General features: G+C 34.3%; 1 protein-coding gene, 1 long non-coding RNA gene and 2 other non-coding genes across 4 annotated transcripts; 2 read left to right on the forward strand and 2 right to left on the reverse strand.

The window, feature by feature from the left end:
• Positions 1–1012: 1012 nt before the first annotated feature.
• Positions 1013–3400, reverse strand: LOC147790516 (uncharacterized). Its single transcript, XR_015422585.1, has 3 exons — positions 3063–3400; positions 2143–2216; positions 1013–1321 (listed from the first exon to the last, which is right to left on the reverse strand). It is a non-coding gene; the product is annotated as an uncharacterized LOC147790516 (long non-coding RNA).
• Positions 3401–4455: 1055 nt separating this feature from the next.
• On the forward strand, positions 4456–4528 carry TRNAA-AGC (transfer RNA alanine (anticodon AGC)). The gene has a single exon. It is a non-coding gene; the product is annotated as a tRNA-Ala (tRNA).
• A 2346-nt stretch (positions 4529–6874) lies between these two features.
• LOC147790518 (uncharacterized) lies at positions 6875–7809 on the forward strand. Its single transcript, XM_087127619.1, is given in 2 exon segments — positions 6875–7208; positions 7211–7809. Coding segments are annotated over 2 exon segments (933 nt in total).
• Positions 7810–18320: 10511 nt separating this feature from the next.
• On the reverse strand, positions 18321–18392 carry TRNAC-GCA (transfer RNA cysteine (anticodon GCA)). The gene has a single exon. It is a non-coding gene; the product is annotated as a tRNA-Cys (tRNA).
• Positions 18393–20068: the final 1676 nt, after the last annotated feature.

The raw sequence follows: 20068 nt of genomic DNA on the forward strand, positions 1-20068 counted from the left end.
GAAATTTAGGTTTAGGGTTTGGTTTTATGATGCAACAATTGTGGGGATGTAGGATGGGAAATTTAGGGTTTGGTTTTATGATGCAATTGTGGGGATGTAGGTTATGATGGGAAATTTAGGGTTTGGTTTTATGATGCAACAATTGTGAGGATGTAGGTTATGATGGGAAATTTAGGGTTTGGTTTTATGATGCAACAATTGTGGAGATGTAGCTTATGATGGGAAATTTAGGGTTTTATGATGCAACAATTGTAGGGATGTAGCTTATGATGCGAGAGGTAAGGGGATCGATACCCTGTATCTCTAGATTTTCTTCAACTATTATTGATGATGGGAATTTGAGGGTTTTATGATGCAACAATTGTGGGGATGTAGCTTATGATGGGAAATTTAGGGTCTTATAATGCAAGAATTGTGGGATGTAGCTTAGATGGTAGAGCTCATTTAGCATGCAATCAAATATAAAATATAGTAATACAATGATTTCTAAATTTAGAATCGCAGTAATGGTTTTGCATTTAAGTATCTTGTATGATATTGTTGCCCTAGCCATCACATTTTCATTTTCGTTCTCACTCTTTTATTAATTCAATTGGAACCCCACGCCGAGTCCAAGTTTGAGGGAAGTTGAATCCAGTTTTATTCTTTCTCTTTTCTAACTTATTCTAAGTCTAAAAACTCTAAAAAAAAGAAGGGGAAGGGGATTAGTCACAGATATTTGATTGTTTTTCTAATCTTCTTCACCCCTTCCCAAGTCAATAACTAGAATGAAAAAAATGGGAATACCAACGCATCCGGGAATAAACGATTGATCTCGATTAATAGACCCGCTAAAGCCCCGAACCATAGAGTGGTAAGGGGATATCCCGCATCTCCAAGAGAAACTATTTGTTATTAATATTTTACTTCTATTCAACCTTTCCTTATTTATGACATAATTAGCGGAGATATTTTTTCATTTTCACTAGAATTGATGTAAAGACCCTAAATTTCCACATACTCAGAGTCGCTACTAACGTCTCATGCTCATCTATAATGCGGAAATATAACTCTTACATGAACATAATTGATAACGTAAACTTCAAAAACACGTTTAAAACAACTTCTCTGGAAAACACAGCCATGGTCTTACGTGTTTAAATATGAAATACTGAAATTTAGAGAAAACAAAAACAAATACAAAATAATTTAAAACAATGAAATGCAAAACAACCTATTCTAACTTAAGAGTAGAAATTTAAATATGAGTCTACCCTATGCACGTGCCACGGTCTCTGCTCGCGATGCCGCCGTCCCCCGTACAAGTGCGCCTTGCCTTTACCTGAAAAATGAAGTGGCACACGGCCTGAGTATTTCAAAGAATACTCAGTAAGTGGCCCCACTATAGGGGCCATGCAAATGCAAACACATGCAATCATGATTTAGGGACCTATCTCTAATCATCTTAGGGGTGGCCTCCAGTCTCGGACAAATTGGATGTGTAGTACTTCCCTACACACGACTCACACGTGCGAGTGTGAATCCTCAGGGCGCTCGCACACCCCCTGGACCCTCTGGTCAAGCTAATCTGTAGCGACGTCCGGAGGTCAGCGGAACCCCATAGTGTCATGCACCTCATGAACACCCTCATCTGTGTGCTTTCGCACCTGTGCGCATACGCGCTCATCATACGGTGCGCGTCCGCACTCATCATCTCTAGGGGAAGTAGCCCTATGCTTATGAACATACAATATGCATGAGGTCCCTCTAAATCCATCATAATGTCTCTTCTGACACAACCCTCTAGTCTCATCTCTTAGTGGATATTTATATTAATATCATTTTCACGCTCTTAGGGTTGTGTCCTATGTCGATCTAACGACATGATGCAATATGGCACTCATCATCATATAGCATGCTCAATATGGAAAACATCATCATATTAAGGTAAACGTCACGCAATCATCATGCTCATCATATTGCCACAAAGTGCATCAAACATATCAAGTACGACATTCATCAAAATATATATATATACTGAGTACATCATCAGGTATCATAACCCACACATCATCATAACTCATATACCGCATCGTACGACATAGTTCATACAACATCGTAACTCATACAATTTTTAGCCTATCATATAGTAAGGCCACTTACCTGGTTAGCTTATACGGGTGTGACCAATTTATCCTTAATGAAAGTTCGATTTTTCCCTTTGTATCCAAGCCAACCTATAAAAATCCATAACATCAATTTCATGTTTAATTCTCTAACTCCTACAAGGGTTCATGTGCTAAACTTCATGTGAGCATTAAAGACTTTATGAGTATTGAATATATATATATATATCTTGGTATCTTTTTTTTTTTTACTCTATGTATTTACTCGGTAAAATTATTTCTCTTAACCAAATCTTCCATTTTCCTCCCCACTGTCTCTCTCTTTTCTTTCCTTTGTATTTAATTAGTTAAATATATATAATTTCCTTTCCTTTACCTCTTTCTTTTCTTCTTTTCTGTATACTTAATTAAATATATGTATATATATTTTTCTTTACCTCTCTCTCCCTGTTTAATTCATTTCAAACCTCTTCTTTAATTCTTGTTCAATTCTTTTCTTCCCTATTTAATTCTAACAGTTTAGTAAATGAAGGGTTGATTTAATTCTTAATAACGGTACAAAGAAGGAAGAAGATCTATGATCTCATTCAAAGATCTCATTCAAAGATCTGACATGATTTCTAACTGCTAATTAACCTCTAAATAACTGGGTAATGTAGGTGGAAATCTGATTCTAATTAATTCTATAAATGATTTTGAATTTTTCTTTTTTTTCCTAAAACTACTGTCATTAACCATTTCCAATCTATTTTAATTTTTACTTGAGTAAAAATGGCTATGCATCCATCCATTGTGATTTTTTTCCCTTTACTCAAAATGATGATTCAATTTAGATGCAATTGACACACCCAATTTTGATTTTCGATCCCATATCCAAAAATCTAAATAATTGAAGGAGAGATCTAACATAACTTTTCTATCTCGTGCAAAAATAAAAGAAAATGAGATCTAACTTACCGATGACTTTTCTATCTCTTTCCATTCCTATTAGATCTGCCTGAAGTGAAGGTCATCTCCAATTCTTCTCTCCCAAAATCTGTGATCTTTCCTATGTTTCTTTCTCCCATTTTTTCCTTCCCAGAATCTGCCATTTTTGTTTCTGTTTCCTTTCTTGTTTTTTTTGCAGATCATTTTACAGTTGGAGGGGTTGGGGAGATATTTGGGGAAGGTGGGGAGAGAGGGTCGATAATTTACTTTTTTTTTTTTAATAATTTTTTTATAATTATTATTTACTTATTATTATTATCTTTTTTTTTTTCGGGTCGTTACAATTGATGACGGGACATTTAGGATTTTCTGATATAAGTATTGTGAGAATGTAGCTTAGATGGTAGATTGCTTGCTTAGCATGTGAGAGGTACGGGGATCGGATCGATACCCCATATCTCCAAAAGAAACTATTTGTTATTACTATTTTATTTCTATTCAATTTTTCCTTATTTATGACATAATGAATAGCGTTATTTTTTTATTTTCACTATTATTGATGACGAGATGTTTAGGATTTTGTGACATAAGAATCTGGAGGATATAGCTTAGATGGTAGAGCGTTTTCATCCCATGTGAGAAGTACTGGGATTGATACCATGCATCAACAAAGGAAACGATTACTAAATATATTAGTTCTTTTAAATTTTTCCTTATTAATTACATAATGAGCAGGGATAGGTTTTCATTTTCAATATCATTGATGACGGGAAGTTTAGAGTTTTTTGATGTAAAATCGTGGGAATGTAGCATGCGAGAGATGCGGGGATCGATACCTCGCATCTCCAAAAGAAACTATTCGTTATTACTATTTTATTTCTATTCAATATTTCCTTATTTATGACATAATGAGTAGCGATATTTTTCATTTTCACTATTATTCATGACGAGACGTTTAGGGTTTTGTAAAGTAAAAATTGTGGAGATGTAGCTTAGATGGTAGAGCGCTCGCTTTGCATGCGAGTTGTAAGGGGATTGATAACCCGCATCTCCAAAAGAAAGTATTTAATTTGTTATTATATTTTTTCATTTTCACAATTATCGATGCCCCGCATCACCACACCAAACCAAACTATTTGTTATTAATATTTTGATATTTTTTTATTTTTACTATTATTGATGATGGGACATTTAGGGTTTATGATGTAAAAATCATGGGGATGTAGCTCAGATGGTAGAGCGCTCGCTTTGCATGCGAGAGGTACGATCCATACCCCAAACCTCCAAAAATAAGACTATCTATTATTAAATATATTATTTATTTTCAATTTTTCCTTATTCATGACATATTGGGTAGCAATATTTCTTCATTTTCACTATTATTGATGACGAAAAATTTAGGGTTTTGTGATACAAAAATTGTGGGGATGTAGCTCAGATGGTAGAGCGCTCGCTTAGCATGCGAGAGGTACGGGGATTGATACCCCGCATCTCCAAAAGAGAGAAATTATTTTTTTAAGTATGAGTTAATTTAACATGTTATGTATAAGGTGGGTACGAGAGAAAAAGAAAATATACTTATATAAGGATTATTATATCATTATGGTTATGCCATTTTTATAGATAAAAGAGAGTAAGCACATATAGAGAGGGGAAAGATACTTATGTAAGTAAAGAAAGCAATCTAGTAGTTATACTACCACTTGTGAAGAGGGAATTTGATGAATTCTTCAAAAGATAAGAGCTTATAGGATGGCGGTAGCGTCCGATACATATGACGGAACTTCTTCACAATTGCAATATCTGACCAATGAATATTATTGTCATTTATAGCTTCTATCACAATAATATAAAATTTGGGGTCAAAGCCTTTATGAGACTGAAAAGACCATTCACCACAAGCTTGTAAATTAAATTATATCTACCACCTCTGAAATTTTCCACGGCAAACCTTCCAACAGCTTGCACTTCTTCATCATTGACATCCTTAATTGGAACTAGATTTTAAGGCAAATCTTCTCCACGACTCACTTTGGAACACTTTTATAGTTAGTTTCAACAAACTTACTTTGCTCGTGAATACTTTGGAGTTCAATATTTATAGTTGGAGAACGCTATTCAAATTGATATGGTCGAATCTTACAACAAAGTCTAATTGAGTCTCACTCTATTAGGAGATAGCCTCGAATCAAATTCCTTAGTTTGGACAATGGTTGCATTGTTTTAGTCAAACAATCGAGACTAGTGAATTACCAAGAGTATAAACATTTTGTACGTGTATTTTCTAACATATTAACAATTGTATACAAATAATAATTAAATTTATGAGTAGAAGTTTGGATGGAGATTTATTAAATAGGTACTTAAATTATATCTAAAAATATATAAGATTTTTATTTTTTATTTTTTTTATATACATTTAGGAGAACAAAACAAAGATTCAAGAAGATGTCATTCCTGCCATGTTTTAATTTTTATTCTTTCTTATTTCTCGAAGATTAAAAAAAAAAGTTATCCTCTCTCAAATATGGTTCGTTATTTGATTATTTTCTCTGGAGTGAATTTTAAGTGAAACACATTCTCTACCCAAGTAATTGCAAGATGCAAGCTTCACACCAAGAGGAATCAAAGTCCCAAGTATCAACGTCCTTAAGTGTCAATTTTTATTCTCCATTTCAACATAAATTAAACTTATTTTCGTGAAGATATCTATTTATAAAAGTAAAATATCTCAGAGTCACAAAAATAAAAATGAGATATAGATACGAGACATAAATATGATACCAAATAGATATGATAACGGTAAGGATTAGATTTGATTGAGGTATTTGGATTAGATTTGATCTAGTTATTTGAATTAGATTTGATTTAGTCATTCTTCAATTGGATGAGAGATTTCTCCCGATTCTTCTGATCTTTCCAATTTTCTTTTTCTGTTCCTAACATTTTGGTATCAGAACCATGCCCTAAACTAGTTAAAACTAGAAGCAGCAGTCTTCTACGTGTGTCATAATAAAAGTATGTCGATGGAGAGTCCACTTGTGCAGTCTACTGGAGAAAGGAGTCAAGGTTGTGGAAGATTTAGAGGCAGAGGAAGGGGACAAGGCAGACAAACCTTCAACAAGGTCATAGTGGAGTGCTATAACTGTCACAAGCTAGGACATTTTCAATGAGAATATCAAAGCAATACCAGACGAGGCAGACAAACCTTCACAAGGCCATAGTGGAGTGCTATAACTGTCACAAGCTAGGACATTTTCAATGAGAATGTCAAAGCAATACCAGACGAGGCAGACAAACCTTCAACAAGGCCACAGTGGAGTGCTATAACTGTCACAAGCTATGACATTTTCAATGGGAATGTCAAAGTAAGGAGAAGGAGACAAACTATGCAGAGAGTCAAGAAGAGATGTCGCTGAGGCTTACGTGAATATGAATAAGGCCAATAGATAAGATATGTGGTTCCTTGACTCGGGATGTAGCAATCATATGTGTGGGAAGAAGGAATATTTTTCAGATTGTGATGGAAGTTTCAGAGATTCAGTGAAGCTGGCCAACAACTCAAGCATGGTTGTAACCGGAAAGGGTAATGTACTGCTGGAAGTGAATGAAATCATAATGATAATCACAGGAGTGTTCTATGTGCCAGACTTAAGGAACAATTTGTTGAGCATTGGTAAACTGCAAGCAAAGGGGTTATCTTTTTGTTTCAAAATGGAACATGCAAGGTGTTTCATCCTGAGAGAGGCTTAATCATGGAGACAAAGATGTCTTTGAATCGAATGTTCGTATTGCATGCTATATCTCAGCCTGTAGCAACCGTTCAAACTCAATTGAAACTTATGGGGAGAAGTGGTTCAAGGTCTCTATCGTACACTCACCGCTCCAATTCCTATCGCCATAGTCAGAGAAGCAGAAGGGACCCAAGTCCTTCCCCCTATCATTCCACTACCAATTCCAGGAGAAGAAGGCGTTCAAGTTTCCTCAGCCGCCAACGCAGAAGTAGGTCTTCCTCGTTATCTCCTTTCCCCAAATCGTCCAATTACAGTCCTAGTCGTGCATCCACTGATCGGAATTATTCCATAGAGAAGCTTAAGAAAGAGAAAGAAGAGAAGAAAAGGCGTGAAGCAGAGTTGAAGAAGTTAGAAGAAGATGCAACTAGGAGGATGGAAGAACTAAATTAGTAATACAGAGGTGAATAGAGGAAGGTCGCACGAAGTTGTTTGATGATGTTGATGTGCAGCTTGAGAAAGAGAAAGAAGCCGCTCTTACTGCTACAAGACAAAAAGAAAAACAAGCACAAAAAGAGACAGAAGAGCTAGATAAAATGCTGGAAGAGAATAGAAGAAGGGTAGAAAAAGCACAGCGACGATTAGTTCTGGAGCTGCAGCGGAAGGAAGAAGAACAATATTGTGAGCTCGAGTTGATTCAAAAACAAAAAGAGGAGGCAGCTCAGAGAACTAAGCTAGATGATAAGAGTTTGAGTTATGTTTTGCTGGGAGTTAGTGAAGAGTCAAAAGCTTACAGACTCTATGATATAGAAGCAGTAGATGAAAATAAGGATATAGAAGCGGCAGATGAAAATAATGATATAGAAGCGGCAGATGAAAATACTGCAGAGGATAATATTTCAGCTGGCTCTTTGGCTGAAGCAAGCTCTCCTAGCTCGAATAAGGCAAGGAATAAGAGACCACCAGTCTGGATGAGAGACTATGCAATAGGAGAAGTTTTTTTTGTAAAGAAGATGATGAAGCTCAGCCATGCTTACCCCTACTGAACCTGCAAACTTTGTAAACTTTAAAGATGCATTGAAGAGTGAGAAATGGAGGCAAGCCATGGATCTGGAGCAATAAACAGAAATGGCACATGGGAATTGATGAAGTTACCTAGTGGAAGTTTGGTATGGGGTCGTAGATATAAACTTATTACTATTCGTGTTCAGTTTAAGAGAGGGATTGTTAGGATTAGATTTGATTGAGTTATTTGAATTAGATTTGATCTAGTTATTTGAATTAAATTTGATTTAGTCATTCTTCAATTGGATGAGAGATTTCTCCCAATTCTTCTGATCTTTCCAGTTTTCTTTTTCTTTTCCTAACAGTAACATGTCCTTCTTAAAAAATTAGGACACCGATGTGACAATGATACATTAATTAAAAAGAATTATTTCAAAAAATTTATCAATTTTATATTAGAAATAAATTCATATAAATAAGTTTATATATTTGTATACTTAAAAAAAAGCTTAATGTACGTTTCACTCTCAAAATATATTCAAAGTCAAGTGTGTGATACGATGAATTATAAATTTGTAATGTATCCATTGTATTAACAAGTGTTCAGTACATGCCCAACATGTGTCAGATTAGTGAAACTAAGTTATTCTCATGCTCTCTTTACACCCATTTAAAGTAGTTTGAAAACTAGCCCATCAAATATTATAATTGACTAACTACAACTTCAATTTTGTGCTTTAAGGATGGTTTGACCAAAAAGAAATAAAATACTTAATTTAGTACATGGTAGCAAAGATGGACATGAGAATGAGTTATTCTCATATGGAAAGAGAATTAACCTTAAGTTAAATCTCATATCCTCTTTTAACCAATTATTTAGTTTTATTTAGTATGTTTTAGAAAGATACGCTCAAAAAACAAAACAAAATAAATAGATTAAATTAGCCAAAAGTAATGACTAACATAATTAAAAAAAAATAAAGAAGAAGAAACATAAAGGATGAATTGATTAAATTGGCTAATTGCTAACATAATTTTAAAAAAAAATGTAACAAACACACAGAAGTAAGATTAGAAACACAAGTAAAAAAAAAAAAAAAAAACACAAACACCCAAATCAAGATTTGGAAAGTGTTAAACAGTTTTGATATATAGACATTTCAAGACTTTACTCATGCAATATTCCCATGAAATCTAACACTAGAGCATCATAAAATTTAGAGAAATGATTGAAATTGATGTCATGTTGATATAGGATGACTTTAATACAAAGGACAAATCAAACTTTCTTAAGGATAAATTGGGGACACCAACCTAAGCTAATCAGGTAGGTGGCCTTACCATCCGTATGGTTATATTTGATGTTGACTGTGCTCATGGTTCTGCAAGTGTCATATATATTGATATGTGTGAAATGTTTGTGAATCGATATGCTTATGATATGTTATAATATGTGAATTGTATGATAATACTTACAGTACCATGTGTTCAATGGTATATTTGAGATAAGATACGAGAATGATGCACTAAACGTAATGTAACGATAGAAGTAAGACATGTTCATGAAACGTTATGGTTTGGTTACGTATCAAAGTGCTATGGGTATGACAGATTGATAACAACGATATGGTCACGATGGATTCATAAAACAATACGATTAGGTTATGGGTAGAAAGGGATAGGATTATGATAGATTGATAGAACGATAGTGTTAGGATACGTTCCTGTAACGTTAAGACTAAGGTACGTTTAGGTAACGACACAACTATGATATGTCTAAGAACGTTAAGGCTATGATAAATTAGGAAAGGATATAACCACGAAGTTTTTACGATATGATATGATTATGATACGACATGTGAAGGACGGATATATATCCAACAAGTGTCTAAGAGGGATGTGAGAATAAATTATTCTCGAACTTTCTTTACATCAGTCAAAGAGTATTTGATAAGCTTTCAAAATTAAGCGTTTTCTTTTTTCTTCTTCCTTCTTTCTCCTTTTTCACGTTTAATTTTTTTTTAAATAAAAAAAAGTTTAATGTGAGAATGAAGAAGTTAGAAAGGAGAAAGAAATGAATGTAATAAAAATTTTCCGTCGGTAGGAATGGAAATGGTGAATGGGTCCTTGACGATAGTCGACCGCTATACTCTTGTTTTGGATGTAAATGATGATTATCAGCAATATGAGTTGTGTCAATACCACACCGTTATCAAGAGGAAGTAAAGTAGAGTAGAATAGATCAAGCGATCCATTTGTTGAGAGTACGGTAAGAGGCACACAATTAAGAATGTTGGATATAACTACTCTTTCACATCTGAGGGATGAGTCTCATAGATCCAACTACACTATCAAAGAAACTTTGGGTGGTAGTGATTGCTTGCATTGGAGTCTCCGTGGTATCCGAGACACGTGTAACATGATTTTTCTTGCTCAAATATAGCTTCATTTGTCTTAAAAGTTCACTTTTGAGTAATCCTGGAAGGCTCTTAATTTGCAGCCTCTGGTGAAGATGATCACTCCGAGGTGGGTTTGTTAGTGAATATGCAATTATATAATCAAGGTTTTATATCAATGGTTCCATTTATATCTAACAAATGAAATTTGTGGTGTATTTTTTGGAAATTCAACAATAATCATAGGTTATTTGGTTACCATTCTAAAGAAATTCAATTTTCGACATTTTGTGAATGCTCAAAGCTACTTGCAAAGTACTATTATGATCCATAATACTCACCGACTCGAAATTGAGGTTTATTCATGTTTGAAAATGTGACAAACCAAAAGACAAGATGCTAATTAATATTGTTTGTGATTATTGTTGTGAATTCTTCATCTTTCAATACATATTTTGGTTGGCTTATGAATTTTTCCATCTTTTAAAAATATTATTTTTTTAGTTCGGGCCTAATTTCATAATAGGTTATTGAATCACAATATTGCAATATTTTAAGTTACTTTTAAGATTAAAGGTCAATGAATAAAGTAATTACCGCAAGTTATTTTTAAACATCTTATTTTGATCTAGCACATAAATGCTTCCTAATTATTATTATTATTTTTTTTTTTATGAATTAGGTTATGAAGATCATTTAAATTATATACGCTTTAATTTAAACAATATTTAATAACTAATCATTTTAATATTTATACTCAAATATACTAACAAGTACTAGTAACACTAGTCTCAATGACTTAAAGAATACAACTATTATCTCGAACTATAAAGAATTTAATTCCAACCTATTCTAATGGACAAACGCTTTATTAGACTCTATTGTAAGATTTCACTTCATCAATTTAAGTAGCGTTCAACTACAACTATAAATATCAAATTCTTAAGTATTCATGAACAAAATCGGCCTAACAATGTCTCTTGGAACTATTTACCAAAGGTGTTAGAATGGGCCGTGTGGAAGGGTTGTCTTTAGATGCTTTAGTACCAATTAAGGATGTCAATATCCTAGTAGTGTAGAATGCAGGAAGGTTCGTAGTTAAAAAGAATAACGAGAATAGTGGACATCGTTTCATCTACAAGCGTGTGGTGAACGGTCTAGTTGGTATGACTAGAGAACGTCGTCCTTGCAGAATTTATATTATTGTGATAGAAGTTATAAATAACGATGATATTCCTTGGTCTTTTATTACAAAGGTGCAAAACTTTTAAAGAAGATCTCGAGTTCCTTGTCCCCAAGTAGCAATACAACTACTAGAATGCTATCTCTACTTATAATAAGCCCTCTCTCTCTCTCTAAATATATGTGTGTGTTAGTGGATGTATTACTCTCTTTTATTAATGAAATATGCCATAGTCATAATGATATTATGATGTCCCTCCCTTCCTTATCGCTATATAAAGAATATGAAGATTATAAGTAAAAGATGTACAAGTAATTTGATACTTTTGAACTTAAAATGCTTATAATTCAATTTATCTTTGTTATCAACAATAATTATCAAACGGTATATAATTTTGTCCAAGTAAGGTTGCTTCTCATTCCCTGTATGATATCATAACACAAAATCAAGCGGAAGGGTTAACGATAAAATGATAACAAAAACCCATTCGTTGAACTAACTATAAAGGAAGGGTTGGTTGGAAACCATGTCTATACTTCTTTGCTTTAATCATAGGTAACTAAAGATATATAAGAACAACAGAACATGGCATGCCCAGTCAAAACATAAAAAATTTCTTGCCATGTTATAGTTAATGAATATGGTATGCACAAAGATCCGACGTCACACTTCATGATTGGAGACCAATACAGTGAGCTATGGTCGTCCATAACGTCCTTTTGTCCAATTATATCAAGCAAATGTTGCAGCAAGCAAAGAGTTTTTAATAAGTTTGCTATTGCAAAGAGCTCGGTCTAAGGCACAAATGCCTCTGATGTGAAAAGCGCACCAATTCAACGAGATTTAAGTAACCATGAATAAGACACATGATACAACTTGTAAACGAACGATGTCCATGACTCTTGTTATTTTCTTCCACTACAAACCTTCTAGCCTCTTGCACTTTTTTGTGATTGACATCCTTAATTGAAATTAGAATTCAAGGAAACACTTCTCCACAACTCATTATGGAACTCCTTTGATAGACAGTTTCAACCGATTTAGTTTGCCGAGGAATACTTTAAAATTCGATATTTATAGTTGAACGCTACTTAAATTGATGAAGTGAAATTTTATAACAGAGGTTAATAAATCATTTGTCTATTAGAAGAGAGCTAGGAGTTAAATTCTTTATAGTTGGGATAAGGGATGTTTTAGTCAAACATAGTATACTTTTTAGTTTTAAAATAAATTAATGTTTTAGTTTAAAATAAATTGATTTTTTAGTTTTAATTTTATTCCTAATAAATTAATTTTGATGTGGTGTTATGTATTTTAATAAAATTAATATTAACTTAATCAACAAAAATTTGTATTTTTTTTAAATTATAAGCTAAATTAATAAAAATATCATTGAACTTTGCACTTTTATTTAAAAAAATACTCATAATTTTTTTAGAAGTTTCAAAAATACACTTAATTTAAAAAAAAATCTATAGAAACTATTAATTTTTTTTTTAAATACGGTTGAATTTTCAAAAAAAAAAAAAAACTTCAAAACTACTCGTTAACTTTCAAAAGTGTTTAAAAAAAGATAGATGGGTAGAAAATTGTGTTCATGGGGAGAAAATTCAAGGTTATTTTAGGAGAAAGTTTTCAAGATCAGTATAAGATCCTGAAAACATAACAAGAAGTAATATCCTAGCTTAAGGTCGCCATTAAGAACCTACTAGTAGGCTATTTACTAAGTTTTACTCACTCCATGTTTATCATTTTTTTTCAAGTAACTAAGAGTTGGTCGTGGATGAGAGCGGACTTTGGAGTGTGGGCCATGGACTAACCTCTATTTTTTATCTAGTATTTTTTGTTCTTCTTTTAAGTCTGCTTCTTATTTTGTGTTTGTAACGAGTATGTATATGTAACACCCAAAAAATGAAGGAAATTATCTCCCATAAGAATAAACCACTCATGAAAGACCCAATAGATAGAAAGGAAAAAAATTAAAGGATTAAGCAAGAACAAAGGACTTAGTCAAGTCACTCGTGTACCCTAACAAGTGATTTCCGGAAAGGAAAAAGTAAATCAAAAGGGCAAAAAAGTCATTTTATCAATTATCAAGAATCTTTCCGGATTTGTAATTCCTTATCTAGAAGGAATCTCAAGATTAAAAAAAAAGGGAAAAATGATAAAAAAGGGATGAGAAATTTGTAGAAAAATTATTGATTTTTCGAGAAAAATAATAATAAAATATTTAAAAAGTGGCAAATTACCAAAATACCCCTAGAAGAATGGATAATTACAGAAATGCCACTCTAATTAGAATCAGAGCATCTACCGTGACCATCCGAGCAAAATCTTTCGAACTCAAATCTCAACTGTCAGATCTCCTCCAAAATTTGATATGATCTAGAACGAACACGCACGAATCATCACATCCAACGACTAGTATGCAAAGCCAAGGTCGATAAGGCTATGATCGGAGTTGATGTCACCAAAAAATTATCCAGAAAGATCAATCTCTAAATAACGAAGATTCTAGAGCTCTCAATGTCGGTTTAAGCTCCTCCTATAAAGTCGGAAGTAGGAGCAACAATACGGAATAAGAATCGAGAAAGGTCGATCCCCCAATTGAAGGCAATAAGCGTTTAGATTGTGTTTCTCCTTCTCTTAGGTTTCTTCCAAATTCGAGAGCAATCCTCCACCATTTTTCTTCAAACTTCTAAATAACGAAGAATCTGGAGCTCTCAATGTCGGTTTAAGCTCCTCTTATAAAGTCTAAAGTAGGAGCAACAATATGGAATAAGAATCGAGAAAGGTCGATCCCCCAATCGAAGGCAATAAACGTTTAGATTATGGGTCTCCTACTCTCAGATTTCTTCCAAATTCGAGAGCAATCCTCCACCATTTCTCTTCAAACTTATTCCTACAGTTTCTCAACAAGATTACCCACAAGTTCTACGAAGGAATAGAGTGGTGAAAGTGCCTAGAAACCATTCCCCCAATTCAATCCGCCATTGAAGAACTTCAAGAAAAACTTGAAAATCCAATCTGAGGATACATGATGACTCGTCGAGCAAGAATGATTCCTATCAGTTTCTGTACCTCCAAGAAATGCTTCCATAGAGGAAATAGGTTTCAAAATTAAATTGGGGATAAGAGTCAAAATTCCTATCTACGACTTCTTTTCGTACAAATTAAGGATTCCTCTAGCTTCAGAGCAAGAAGTTGAGTAAACTTGATGAAGGAATCCAGAGATGAAACGTCATAGAATAAGCTACCCACGAGATCGAAAATCTGGCGTTTCGAGTGAGTTGCATACCGAGAACGATTTCTGGAAATTAAGGTTCTACACTCAAAGACATTTCTCCAAACCAATTCCTTTATCCTAAAGATAGGATATGGAAGAGGTTCAATGAAGAAATAGGGCCTTGAAACCCCTAGAATCGGCTACCCAATAAGAAATCCTTTGTTTTATCTCCAGCGATAAATCAGATTTTGGATGAACTTTGGTAATGAATATCTTAGGCTACGATCCACGAGAAGTTATCAAATAAATCCCAAGCCCTTTCTTGTAACATCCATCTTTAAGTTTCACGAAGAAATCGAGGAGAGAAACACGGTAAATGTGGCTGTACAGGCCAAGTTTCAGATGGCGGCGATGCGAAAAATGCGCATCTTCTTCCTGTTCAGAGGAATAAAACGATGATACTGCCAGTTCAACTCAAAATTTGACCTTTTCTCGGGTTTTCTCAGCAGATCTTATTTTATGAAATGTTGTATGAATCCTTTTCCCGAGAGATTATATAAGGTAATGAACTTTGGGAGTTATTGGAAAACTTTAGTTAGCGAAACCAAGATATGGGAGAAAATGCTCATCACGATCCATATGACTTTACCTCCTAGGATAACTAAAGTGGTATCCCTAAAATAATAGATTCCCCAGATGTACCCTTGGTCTCTAATATATATTCTACATGCACAATATCATGCTGGGTTATTCCTAAGAACTTATAAGTTCCAAGCTTGACCCAAGACGTTATGCATAAACCTAGGATCACCAAGAATCCAAGAAACCACCTAGGTTAATGCAAACATCATGCTTAACAAGTTGCTAGGATCCATGCCTGAAGTAACCATTATCTAACTTCACGAAGTGTACCGCGAGGCCCCTATTTCTCTTTAGGTGGGATGCTATGGTATATGTACCATGAGCAGGATTCCATGATGAACTTATTATCTCCCTCACCTAAATGAGATGCCCTGCACCAGGATTTGCTAGTAGGATGCCACGATTATGACAACGCCACCTATGCACTCATGGGGAGAAAATTAAGAGTTACTTCGAAAGAGTTTTCATGGTTAAAATACGATGCATGACATGACAACATCTAAGGTTTAGTTCCTGAAAACGAAACAAGAAGTCATATCCTAGCTCAAGTTTTAGACATGCTCCAAATTACTAACTATTTTCTGTAAGGTCTATTTTATATGACATGAGAATAAATTCTAAGATTTTAAGAAAAATTGTGTTTTCGCATCGAATGCTGGGTAACACCCTTTTATTTTAAAATGTCTCGTCTTGTCGTTCCTTATTCTGTGTTTTGACCATCAAAGTCATTTCATAAAGGTCCTACATGGTTAAAATACGATGCATGACATGACAACCTCTAAGGTTTAGTTCCTGAAAACCAAAGAAGAAGTCATATCCTAGCTCAAGTTTTAGACATGCTCTAAATTACCAATTATTTTCTGTAAGGTCTATTTTATACCTGAGAATAAATTCAAGATTTCAAGAAAGGCCCCTATTTCTCTTTAGGTGGGATGCTAGGGTATACCATGAGTAGGATTCCATGATGAACTTATTATCTCCCTCACCTAAATGAGATGTCGTGCACCACGATTTGCTAGTAGGATGCCACGATTATGACAACGCCACCTATGCACTCATGGGGAGAAAATTAAGAGTTACTTCGAAAGAGTTTTCATGGTTAAAATACGATGCATGACATGACAACCTCTAAAGTTTAGTTCGTGAAAAGGAAAGAAGAAGTCATATCCTAGCTCAAGTTTTAGACATGCTCTAAATTACCAACTATTTTCTATAAGGTCTATTTTATATGACATGAGAATAAATTCAAGATTTCATGAAAATTTGTGTTTTCACATCGAATGCTGGTAAGACCCTTTTGTTTTATAAAATGTCTTGTGTTGTCGTTCCTTATTCCGTGGTGAAGGGAGTTGAACCCAGGTCGTTGGATTCAAAGTCCAAAGTGCTAACCACTACACCATAGAACCCCTTGTAAAAATTTATTTTGGAATGGTTTTCCTATTTTATGCAGATTCCACAAGAAGGGAGATCCTATCATGAGTCAAACTCAAGTTATTGGATTCAAAGTTCTAGAGCTGTTTTATTTAACTCGTTGTGATCTTGAGCAACTGTAGAGTGGTTGCAAAAGTAACCCTCCAGTGTTGATTGAAGTTCTTGGAGAACATGTAATTTTATATATTTCTTATAGTTAATTTATATATTGTTGTATATTACAAACAAATTGAAATAATACTTTACATCCCCGTCTTCCTTTCTTCCGTGCAAAACATAACATGAAAACTATATTATTTCAATATTCACTCGAGAAACAAGGGGTGAAAACTATATTATTTCAAACCCTCCATTATTGCTTCTACTTTGCGTGAAAATGCTTCCACTAAATCATGTTACTAACTAGTTGGTTTGGTTCGGTTCAATTCTTGGGTCCACTAGATTGAATCGACCTAGCTCAATTAAACTCTTGATAATATAAAAATCATAAGTTTCTTAAATTTAACTTAAAAGTTTAACCCCTAATTTTTTTTAGAATGTTTAGCTTTGTGTCTAGTTGATCTCTAAATGCTTAGAAGTATCTAATAAGACTTCTATTTAAGGAACTTTTCTCTATAAAAGATGTAAGACTTCAGGTTTATTATTAAGGAATTTCAAATGAGTGATTTGATATATGATAGAGGACAAAATATTTATTTGTTTCAAATATCTTAAGTTGACCATTCTTTTTTTTTTTTCAAGTATTTTGAATATTATCTGAATTACTAATGGCATTAGATTGAATCTCAGATACATCAAAATTAATAGTATAATTTCATCTTCAAAATTTATTTTCACTAACTCAATTGACTAATAATCATAATAGGAACCCGTGCACAAATATTTACAACCTTAAAAGGTAAAATTAGAAGGAGTACAAGAAAAAAAAGTACTTAAAATAGTTTCAAAATATAGAAAAAAAAAAAATAGTAGGAATTAGTCAAAGTGCTTAAAATAGTAGGATGAGGGTAACATTTTTTTTATTTCTCTACTATATTAGGCCCTTTGGTTTATTGGCTTTACAAGATGGAGACAGGAAGTTTTCTATGTTTGAAATAAATTTGGTTGATTGTTTTTTGGTTAGCATTGGTACCATCAAAACTTATTTATTTCTTTGAAATGTTTGAGTTTACAATTTACACGTTTTCATTTTTCTACTTTGTCTGCCAGAATTTAGAAATGAAGCAAAATTAGTCGGAGGGTTTTAGGCAGATTGTTATAATTCTAATTTTTAACTAAAAAAGAAAAAAAAAATAGTCTCGTTGTCACGCTTAAAACTACCCTATAGGTATAATCGACCTATTATCCTTCCACCAATAGGAGCAAAAGGCAACGTTACTATGTGAAACTAGTTTCATGTCATTTATTCAACAATAAGGGTGTTAGCATGCATTTGTAAATGAACCCATATTTAAAAAATCTATATAAAATAGAAAAGAATTGTTATCTCAAAGACAATGAGAAAACCAACGGTTCCTTCACCCAAGACCTATGGCCCGACTCCCAACATGGAAGGGATAATCTAGAGAATCATTCCAAGAACCCTAACGGATGGGTTACAAACTCACATTTTGGTGGGTTCTCCAAGCACGGATTGTAAGTTAAAAGAGGTTGAAAACAAAGTAAAATGATAAAAGGGCCTAACCAAATTCGAACGGGTGACCTTTTGATCTGCAGTCAAATGCTCTACCACTGAGCTATGGACCCATTTTGCATGATTTCAACCTTAGTGACCCCTTCTACAGAGTGTCAGTCCAAAAGTGTAAAAAATGTCTGTCCAAAATAAAAGGGCCCAACCAAGTTTAAATGGGTGACCGGTCAAATTCTCTACCACTGAGCCATGGATCCATTTTGTAGGATTTTAACCTTAGTGACCCCTTAGACATAGTGTCGGTCCAAAAAGTGTAACCAATTTCTATCCAAGATAGAAGGGCCTGTTAGGATCGCACAACAACGCACACGCTCGATCTAGATGAACACAAAGAACAGGATAGAGAAAAGTGCAAGGAGAACCCTGGCTAAAAGAATTTTTCTATTGATGACTTCACATATGTACAGTAAGAGAGAATTACAGGGAATAGAAAGTACTTTTCAAAGCTCTACCAGATATGATATATATATAGTTGAGTTTACTATATATAGGTTTACCAGAGTTAACCATCTACTATATATAGCCATTTACTATATATAGCTTTACCCGATTTAACCATCTACTATATTTAGCTATTTACCATATATAGCTTGATATAACTTTACCAAATATAGCTTTACTGGATATAACCGTTGACCAAGCTATAAATAAGCAGCAAGCTCCATAACCTAACAATTCTCCCACTTGGAGACTGATCTAGTCAACCAAGAATTTCATTCTCAAACAACCATGAGCATCTTCATGGTCTTCATGGCACCATATCAATTGAGGCTTTGCACAACCTCAATATTCCAACATCAACACATTTTGTCAACATGTTTGCTGGATTCTTTGCACCCTCTATCTTCTCCAAACACATCACCATCTTTCACTAACATGCAAGTGAAATGGTATCGTCTTCTGTGTTTTCTCTTTAAATGATAGACCGGGTTTCTTCGCCAACTACATGACACTCTGACTATTTCTGTTAAGAATATCTTCGTGCTGCTTCTTGCCCATTCTTCCAGATAGTCAGTCATCCATATTGTCTTCTTTCCAGCTTCAACTATTGCCACGTACTCAATCTCAGTACAACGCATTTTTGAAGCCTAGACGTCCCATCATCCATGGCTTGCTCCTACTTGGTTGTATCCTTCAACTGTAGGGTCTCATGAAAGAGTTGTGGTTCCCTTTCATCAGCAACAGATAGTGTAATGAAGGTACATACATATTTGGTACTCTGATAGTACAGGATGATCTTCTCAACACCAGTTCAGGTGTCAATTGCTTCACTGCTGATTATCTGCTACAAGATCACTTGGTGATTTTCTCCGCAACTCAACCTCAACTCCCACTTGCTTTGTTGTCTTGGAACCTTGCTCCACATCTGGTTCCTCAGCAATAGTCTCAGGAGTTTCTTGAGTATCTGCGACAACATCACTAGGTGAGTTTCCCTGCAACTCAAGCTCAACTCCCACTTGCTTCGTGGTCTTGGAACCTTGCTCTACATTTGGTTCCATTTTCAACCGCACTTTCTTCAATTCTCTGGCGGTCCTTGTGAAGCTAACTCGTTTCTGCTTGCTCATAATGTAGTTCTCACAACGACCCACATCAACAGATTTCAGACCTTCTAAAACTCCTTTCGCAGCCAGCCTCTTCATTCCTTTCGTGCTCATAGGTTCAAGTCTATTGTGCTGTAGACTTGAATTTGAAGCTCTCCCAGCAACAACAGTTATGTTCATACACCCTGCAG

The sequence above is a fragment of the Cucurbita pepo genome, chromosome 10, assembly GCF_057944985.1.
Source record: "Cucurbita pepo subsp. pepo isolate OVF chromosome 10, ASM5794498v1, whole genome shotgun sequence".
In the NCBI taxonomy this organism is placed as follows: Eukaryota; Viridiplantae; Streptophyta; class Magnoliopsida; order Cucurbitales; family Cucurbitaceae; genus Cucurbita; species Cucurbita pepo.